General features: G+C 47.0%; 1 protein-coding gene across 1 annotated transcript in view; it reads right to left on the bottom strand.

The window, feature by feature from the left end:
* Positions 1 to 9,355, bottom strand: part of prox1a (prospero homeobox 1a) — a 37,350-nt gene extending 27,995 nt beyond the window's left edge. The window contains exons 1-2 of the mRNA XM_079526302.1: positions 8,845 to 9,355; positions 3,548 to 5,639 (exon numbers count right to left, since the gene is read on the bottom strand). Coding sequence (XP_079382428.1) covers positions 3,548 to 5,572 — 2,025 coding nt within the window. The 5' untranslated portion in view covers positions 5,573 to 5,639; positions 8,845 to 9,355. The remainder of the gene's footprint in view (positions 1 to 3,547; positions 5,640 to 8,844) is intronic.
* Positions 9,356 to 9,919: the final 564 nt, after the last annotated feature.

The raw sequence follows: 9,919 nt of genomic DNA on the forward strand, positions 1-9,919 counted from the left end.
CTAACGCAGCCTGCAGTCTGGAGAGAGCAGCGGAGGTGGGTTTGGTGGGGGGCACCTTGAGGGATAGAACGGTTCCAACCTTCAATTACACCCCTCCTCCTCCTTCTCCTCCCTCTGCTGCTCCACCCCTGCCACCCCCACCCCGCCAACCCCCGGTCTCTCTGCTGCTGCCAAACCCTTGGAGGAGGAAGGCAGGAGGAGGAAGGAGAAAGAGAGAGAGGCTCGGAGGCTTTGGACTCAGCCAGCGATGGGGGACTGGACCACATCTGCGCCACCGACCGGCCCAAACCATTTCCATGGTGAATTAACGGCCGTATAATGCATCTGATAATATCAATCTGGGGGATAAGACATTGAAAAGGGACTGGGGGAAGGAAGGGGGTTGGGGAGCTGCATGTTAAAATCCCAGGCTGTTTCAACAAGCCCCCCCCACCCCCCCATCAAACAGGAGCAAGACAAGGGGCTTTAAATTACCCACAGGATACGGGTCTAAGTTTTCATGAAGACTATTTACACTTGAGTGGACAAAATGCATTGCTTGACGTTATTTATGATCTCCAGGGGTGGCTATCATCGTTAAAATCAGTCAAGTGTCCAGACGTAGAGCTGTAACCATGGAGTGGGGAGGAGGCATCAGCTGGTAGATTGGATTGCCCTTGGCCCATGGGTTACTGAGGGCTCCCGTTTTAAAAGGAGAAAAAAAAAAGCCAAGCAAATGCTGAACCACACTGGGTTTGCACCTTAAAGACCCTGGCGATATTGTCTACAGAGCATGGGAGAGAGAGAGTGTGTGTGTGTGTGTGTGTGTGTGTGTGTGTGTGTGTGGGGGGGGGGGGGGGTCTCTATAAGCAGGGAGGGTCTTGGGGGGGTTTGAGGGGGCTGGCAGACTGGTGTTGCTCTGGCAGGCCTGGCCAAAAGAACAGCAGCACTCCACTCTCCACACCACGCCATCTGCTCCAAGTGCAGGGGATACAATGGCCCCTCAGACTCAGAGAGAGAGAGAGAGAGAGAGAGAGAGAGAGAGAGAGAGAGAGAGAGAGAGAGAGAGAGAGAGACAGAGAAATGTATATAAAATAAATAAAATGGTTTTGGAGAGAATAGTACTGCAGTTCTATATTAATTTGTTTTCCATTTTTTCCTCCAGTAAATATTTAGCACTGAACGTTTAAATGAAAATAAAATATTAAGAAACACAAACGTTTGCTCTGAAAGCCATGAACGCAAATATCAACTCCCTTCAGCTGACAATTAAGGAGCTCCATATCTCCTGATGAGGCACTTTCAACTCCAATTCACTCACAGCTTGCAAATGTAATTGTGATTGGACTTAGGGGTGGCACGCAACGCTATTATTTTGCCATGATGGTGCCCTCATACCAGCTGGCCCACTGTTCGCCTGCCACATCTGACAAGACATCATCATTCTCACAACACTTCCCCAAAGCCCAAAGTCATGAGAGGAAAATAGCTGCTCCACTTCCTCATTCCAGGTGTAAGGACAAGATATTCTGAGTCGGGAGCGAGAACAAATGAGGAAATTGATGGCGGCCATCTGCTCCGCTACGCTGCCTAACGCCGGTGAACTTGAACACACCTCACAAAATGTCTGACAAGCTGTTACAGCTTTACTTCTGAGGCTCCGAAATAATAATATTAATAAGAAGGAAAAGGTTACAGAAATAGCACAAAATACTACTCCTGCCTCCTGGTATATCTGCACGTGTATTTCTACATCAACAGAGCCAACTGTGAAGATTCTTTACAAAGCTCACGTCTAGTAAATGGCAAACTTCGTTTTCAAACGTTAAACTTGTCACAGGAAGGAAAAACACATGGTCATGCCATCTATTCTTCCTATTTAGGAGAGTACATCTGTTAATGCCACAGCATCTGGCATATGCGGTTATTGTTTGATTGTTTTCTGGATTCTCTTAGCCTCTCTCTTTCTCTCTCTCTATATCTCTTCATTTTCTCTTTTCATCCCTCCATCGGGGGACCGTAGAAGCAAAGGATTATGGATCTCTGGAAAGCGCTCACCCTTGGGTCAGAAGACAAGACAAGGCGAGGTAATGAAAGATAAACAGCTCGCTGCAAACACCTGTTAACGTCTGCATCAAAGAAAAGACAGGGAAGAGGAGGAGGGGGAGGAAGGGGGGAGCGAGGGAGGGAGGGAGAATACAAAAAAAGTATTTGGCTGCCAAGCAACAACCGAAGGGCCCCCCAGGCTGTTGACAGATCTTTATGAAATGAAAAAAGGAGAGAGAGAGAAAAGAAAGGACACCGATTGCTTTTTACAACAGGGGTGGATGATAAGCAGAACACAAGAGACAACACAAGCAGCAATCATAAATATACATCTTTACAGAGACCTCAGGCGAACCATTGCTGTTGCTTTCTCTCTTGCACACAGGCACACACAAACAGTCAGAAAGACACAGCCTGAGGTAATCAGGTAATCATCACCAACACAGCCACACACATCAACACAAACAAAGCCTCCGACATGTGTAAAAACATATTTACTTGACTAATTGCTATGCTGTGACTGGACTAATTTTCTCAACAGAGAAAGGAAGCCAAAGCAAAACTCCTACATGTGTAACTATAGCCTTAAAATAAGTCAGAAACTTTCATAAGGGTGAGGGAGTGTTGAGTGCTCAGGGGCTACGAAGGTATATGGGAAACAGAGGAAGGACTGAATGTATCCGTTTAGGCTATTAGCCCTCAGTCTCCGGGGATTCAATTTGAGCCTCCCATAGGGTATAGGGGCTTTATCCTCGGGCATGATTGGGGCACATCGGGGTTAACCTATAAGGGAGGCTATATAACACCATTGTGTGCCAAGTTTCTGGATCCTATCTCTCTCCTTGCTCTTTCAGACCTTTTTCATTTTTTATAAAAGGAATCGGGGGCAGCAAATGTCATGGGGACCTAATCTTGGAGAGTAAGTGATATGTGACAAGAGTGCTTTTAAAGCACTTAGGAGAGAAGATGGAAGGAAAGGTTGTGTGGAGCTGTGAGAAGGAATAGGTCTAAAAATAAAATATAACAATGCAGTATAACGGAGGGGAGCAGAAGCAGCAGTAGGAGTGGGGATTGTGATTCATCAACAAATTCTCAGGCTTCTTCCGAGGCTTTAGATTTGCAGGCGCAAAAAGACATCTTGTTTTTCATCTGTGTGTTCAGGTGGGTGTTTTTTTTTAAACACTACCTGAAAACACGGAGGAATGACGTTCGTGTAAGTGGCGGATAAAGAAAAATCTATAACGAACTACAATATCCAGCTGCGCTTTTCGTTTACCCCCCTCTCTCTCCCTCGCCTGCCACTCACCACCACCTCCACAGTGGTTCTCAAAGTGTGAGGGGGGGGGGGACCCAGCAAAATGTGTTAATATAGCATGAAAATCAGTTTAACCACGTTATATTTCAATATTTTGTATCTTGTATGGGGGTCCCTATATGTTCAGATGGGGGTCTGTGACAATACATATTAATTTGGGGGTCCTTGACATAAATATAGTTTGAGAAGCATTGCAATAAAGGATACGTTGCTACCCGAGTAGGGCGAGATGTCAGCCATATCCTGGAGGTCGCCGCACTCTGACTTGATGAGCGACAGGGAAAGCCCCTCTGCCGTGCTGCCCGGATGGGCGGGCGAACAGGAACGGTGGTGGTGGTGGTGGTGGTGCGCCATGTGATGGCCGGACGCCATCTTGGTTCTCAGGCTGGTGGTCTCCCTCGACAGGTCCATGGAGTCGGGTGAGGAGCGCTCTTTGCCCGGGTAGCAGCCCGACGGTGCGCCCAGGGGACTCTGAAAGGGGTAACCCATTAGAGGCAGGGGGAACGGATGCCTGAAGGAAGGAGGGCTGAAGCCCATGGAGGCGGAGAGGGAGGAAGGGTGGAGGGAGGGGTGGTGGTGACCGCCGTGAGCACCGACGGCCGACGACTGGTGGTGGTGGTGCTCGCTCTGGGTCTTCCTCACCACCAGGGGCAGCGCCTCTGTCTGGTCATTGGCAGAGCCCGGCATGCCTGGCATGCCCGCGAAGGAGTCCATTGGGTTGGGAATGATTACGTCGCCAAAGCACTGCAGCCTCTGATTGGCGTGGGAAGTGTGGAAGTTAGGGTTGTCTCCATTGACTGCAGCGGCGAACCTCTCTGGAGGCATGGGGAGTGGGGGGAAGGCCTGCTGGGGCGTCGGCCGTGGCGGCTTGGCGAACACCTTCACCACGGTATCCACCACCTGGGTCATGGCAGAGTTCAGCTCCTGCTTCAGTGTCTCCGCCAGCTGTTTCCCTTCAGCGTGCATGGACGTGCCTGGGCCTCCCTGGACCTTTGCGCGACCTCCGAGGCCTTCTCTCCGTGGCTTCTCTCCCGCCGCGAGACGGGCCTGCTCCCGGAGCAATGCCCGCGCCCGATCCAAGAAGTGGCCCGGGTCCAGGTCGGACATCTCGTTGTCGGAGCGCACGTCATCTCCGCCCCGGTCGTCGGCACCCGCGTCGGACCTGCCCGGGCTGTCCTCTGACATGTTGCCCAGGTCGTTGTGCATGTCGTTGTGCTCCGAGTCGTCGGTGGAGTCGTAGATCTGAAAGAACTTCTCCTGGAGCTGGCGGAGCTGCTTCTGCATGTCCTCCAGCTGGAGCTTCAGCTGCCGCCGTTCCTCCTGCTTCTGCTCCTTCCTCTGACACACCAGCTGGGTGAAGCTCTGCTGCTGCTGCTGAGGCAGACGCTGCTTCCTCTTGTTCTCCCGGCTGCTCCCACCGCCGCACACCTCGCCTCCCCGCGGGCTGCTGGGGGCTTGCTGCTGCTGAGACTGCGGCGGGGGGCAACCCAGTTCCATTTCCCGGTCGCCGTCCATGTCGCGATCGCGCTCCCCAGAGTGGCGCGAGGCCGCGGGCACCACCACGCTGGGCGAGTGGCTCATGCCGCGGATAATGTTCTCCACGCGGGCCCGCTTGGCCCGCAGGTGCTCGTCGTTGAGACGCTCCATGTCGAAGGCGCCCAGGCCCGGGGGTCGGCCGAACGGCGACAGGCACTCCTGGGGGCTGCTGTCCTGGGAGGAGTTACTGCAGGCATCCTCCTGGGGCATTTCCGGACCTCCGCTGGACAGACCCATGCCGGAGAAACCCCCGTCTCCTCTCTCTCCCCTTTCTCCTCGCTCTAGCCTCTCCATTCCTCCTCCATTCTTGGCCATGTTGTTCTTGAGAAGCTGAGAAATTATGGTGGCGCCGGGGAAGGGCATCATGGCGTCCTCGTACGAGTTGGCCCTCTTCAGCAGCTTGCGGAGCACATTCGACTTGGACTCGCTGTCGCTGGCCGAGACCACACCGGGCCCGCCGTGTGGCTGCACCACAGAACACTCCATGGAGTCAGCGTCTGACCCGTGGTGGGAGTGAGAGCTCAGAGAGTTCATGGCACCGAAAATGGCTGCTTTGGCGCGTGCAATGTTATCAGTGGTCACTGTGGCTACTGCAGGGGAGGCTGTGCTGCTGCCCACGGTCCTCTTGACACCGATGTCCACACGTCTTCGCTTGGTCTGTCTGCTCAGGAGGGAATCGCTGTCATGGTCCGGCATCACGGGCTGCTGCTATTGGGCCATATCCCGCCGAGCCAATCCTCCTTGGATCAAAGCTGCTGAGTACCTGGGGTGAGGTAGGGAGAGGGCAGCATAACACACACATTTGTTACACAATAATTATGGATATTTGCTATATCTATGTCATTCACTAAATGAGGACCATAAAAAAGCATTTAAAAAACATTACATTTCTTTGTGACTAGACCACTTTGAATTAATATGAATGGGAATTACAATGAGGTTTCATATTGACTGAAATAATTAAAAACATTTCCCTCCGGTGAATTCCATTAGCCGTGATATATGCACTGATATATAAAAAGCCATGGAGATTTATCTGAAGACAGTGGCTAATCCCCTCCCAGTGTGTCTCTCTACCAGGCCAGCGACATCCGTGATTACATTTAAGCAGTGAGGACCAATGATAGTGGGGAACATGGCAAGGGAACAGGAGTGATGGGGTCAGAATTAGGCCTTGGCTCTGAATTCCAGGGCAGAGTCCTACATTTTATCCTGTCCCCTGTCACACGCCGCGTGACACTGAACCAGTTCCCACGGAACACAAAGCTGCATAAAATTATGATAATTACTTAAGTACTTGTCCTCATTTCCATGTTTGTGTGTGTATTGAGTCGTCATGGGAGCTATTAACTTGCAAAATGAAGAAAAATGAATAAGGTTGGATTAAGATTATCCCTGAAATGTGATGTAAACATGAACAGTATTCTTACGGCCATTTGGCTGTGTCTGGCTCAATCAATGAACTATATCTGACAGCCAATTCAACAACAATTTTTTAACATGTTCTAAATTATTGTTAAAGATTTTACAATTACACAAATGTTTATTTTCTTTGTTATTATTGCATAAATCAATATGGTCTTAAATGTGTGTGTGTGGGGAGGGGGGAACTGACATAAAAGAGAAAAATAATTAAATAAGGCCTATTGATTTTGGTGCCAGCATGAGCTCACTTCAGGTTTTTTTTGCTTGTCTTTTCATCTGGCAGGACCAGTTAATTCTGCTCAAATGAATAGGTCACAAGTGTCAACTCTGGCAAGGAACGACCTAAAGCGCTCCACAAAAACCCTAACGCTCTCTGAAAGTGAAACGTTTTGTCACAACCGCACTGTGTCAATAGCCCTGTGTAAGCATTGGGTGCATGTCACTTGTAGCCAAAATCCAGTCTAAAATGTGTGAAGTAATCAACGGGACATTTTAATCTCCGCAGTAACAATTGATGCATGCCAACAATTATTGTTGCCAGGATATTTCTTTATTTGGTAAAAGTAGAAATTTGAGAATATTTTTTATGTTGGTTAAAATGAGGTTATTGTTGAGTGAGTTTGGTAAAAAAATGTTTTTTAGTATAGAACCAACAAATTGGTTAACTCATAGGCTACATACGAATAACATGTAGCAAGTAAATACGGCATTAACTATTAATCTAACATTTACACATTATGTGTAAATATTAAAAATGTTTGCACAAACAAATCAGTAACGACTTGAGATTGTATCAAATTAAACAAAAACTGAATCACTGATTCATTTTACCATAAAAAAGTGATCAACTTTTATTTTAAGTCATGTGTGAACAGAAGAGAGACATTTACATTGGCTGAGGATACAATTAAACTATTTTCTTAAATGTGCCACTGCACTTTCATTGCCATTGAAAAACAAGTTGTTTTGTCAAAAGCAATTAACTTTATTTAACACACACACACACACACACACACACACACACACACACACACACACACACACACACACACACACACACACACACACACACACACACACACACACACACAGGTGTAATTGAGAAGCACATATGGAAACAAATAGGAACAGCCAATATAAAGCTGCAAATATATATATATATATATATATATATATATATATATATATATATATATATATAAAATAGGGATATAAATTAAAAAACAAATTTAATTAGGCATATAGAGAAAGGGAAAGCCTCGTCTAACCACCACAAGTCTAAAATAAAAACACACTTGACTTTGACAAATGGCCCTGGTCTATGTCTGGACATCCATCTCCAGCAGTTCAAACAAGGGTGATATATCTCCAAGAAAACCTTGACTTGAACGCCACAGGACCTTAACAATGGGCTATGTCGTTATCGCTCGAAATAGTCGCCAGCACCTGTCTTTTCCGACGGCGCACCTGTCTCCCATTGCCCATGCGCACTCTATCACTTGGAAGACCTTTCAACAATTTCAAGGAAATATGAGCGCAGATGAACAATGAGCTGGCTGCTCTCTGGAGCGCTTTAAATCCCCCTGTCTCTGTCTGTACCCCTTCCCTTCCCATCGGCTAAAAACGCTGCTGTGTAAGTCGATGCTGATGATAACAAACAAAAAGATATAGTGACAAAATAACACAAAGGGCTAAAAAGTTCGGATTTGTTAAAAGGGGGGGAAATAAATGCAGTAGTAGCCTATAGTGTAGAATTCACGAAAGGATTTGAAAGTTAAAAGAAAAAGTCTAACTTATCCTTTGTTGGACAGATTTTAAAAGGGATTGTTCGCGTGCTGCCTGCATGTGTCCGTGCACTTGGGACGGTGGCTGAAGCTGCCTGGATGGCGCACCATTATGCATAAACAGTTATAGCATATACCCACTGCTAATATAATGTGTAATCACAGTTCACTGACAAAACCTGCAGGTTTCCGAAGAAGATTCGTAGCCTACAAACAGGAAAAGTGATGTCTTTGCTTCGGGGAAGCGGTTGACTGAATAGCGTATAAACGTATACGTGCTTATCCTTCGGTAGGCTACAAAACTAAACAATGGCCAAATAAACGAAACCCAGACAACTTTACAAAGAGTTTCCGCGCAACGACGTCTATACAGAATATAAATCCTATGCCCAGAGGGAAAAAAATGCGCATTTGCTTCCAAAACTTACTTTACAAAGTTGCAAATGAACCGTTCTCCGCGTGATGAGGAAGGGTGGGCTACATGATCCATCCGCAAATCATCCTGATGATGATGATGATGATCCAACTAACAGATAGCCTTCTCTCACAACTCTCTCTGTCACACATCGACAAGAGGGGAAACCAATTCGGTACAATAATGCCGGAAAAAGGGACACGCTTTGCTACTCGTAGATTAAAGACTAAATTCCGCCGTTAATGGTTTTTGATTTGTTTATTTGTTTTCCGCCCACCGCGAGCGCACGCCATGCACGCAGGAGAACAAGAGGGAGGTATCATGAGGACATGAAGGTTACTTACCCTTTTTAGAGATGAAACAAGGGGGAGAAAAAAACCCACCAACTCCTGGATGGAAAAGAAAATAACGGACAGGACCGCTCGCTCCTCGAGCGATAACTGGATCTAACAATTTCTCGGGGAAAAGGAAGAAGAAAGAAAAGGTGGGGGCTAGAAATAAAGTGACGGATGAGAGCGAGCGAGCCGCGGACTATATGGGTAGAAAATCTGTCTGCATGGGGGGAAAAGAAAGAAAAAAAAAAGAGGCTCTTGCGAGTCGCTACTCCTGGCTATAATATTCCTCTTCTGTGACTGTGTGGAGAGCCTGGCGTCGTGTGAGCCTGTGTGTGTGTGTGTGAGTGTGTGTGTGAGAGAGAGAGAGAGAGAGAGTGTGTGTGTCTGCGGAGATGCAGAGCGTTTGATGCTTGCGCTCTCCTCCACCACTAAAAGATTGACTTTAAGACACAGCTGAAGGAAACAGGAAGACGGCGCGTCACCGAGAGCAGCGTGATGTAACCACATGCACCTACCAATAAGAAGCGGCCATCCATCCATCGGGTCCGGACTGGAGGAGTACAATGCGCTGAACTTGACCGAAGAATAATGGGACTTGGATGTGAAGAGAGAGAGAGAGAGAGAGAGAGAGAGAGAGAGAAAGAGAGAGAGAAAGAGAGAGAGAGACACACACACACACACACACGGGAGACAGAAAGGAGAAACCTAAACACATTCTTCGCAAATCTATATGCGCCAGTAAGAATCGTCTTGTATACTTAATACTCTGAGATCTTCTTGAGTAATGTTTTCTACAAAAAAATAAAATACAAAATAAATTCAAAAATCTTCATCGGTTACAACATATATATAGGCTATCAAATCTAAGTTACATGATTAAATTGTAAATCCTACACAATTAATTCATTTTTATTTATTTATTTAAATTAGCCACATTATTTTGTGCTTTAGGCTATATGTTTGTGTTTGTGCACATGCTAACAGTATAGTTTGTGATTGGAAGATTTGTAGTCTAATTAAACACGATTTACAATTTCCCGTGCATGCATGCGCAATAACTTTTGATAATTTCACCAAGTTCACA

Source organism: Electrona antarctica (genome assembly GCF_951216825.1).
Source record: "Electrona antarctica genome assembly, chromosome: 17".
In the NCBI taxonomy this organism is placed as follows: domain Eukaryota; kingdom Metazoa; phylum Chordata; class Actinopteri; order Myctophiformes; family Myctophidae; genus Electrona; species Electrona antarctica.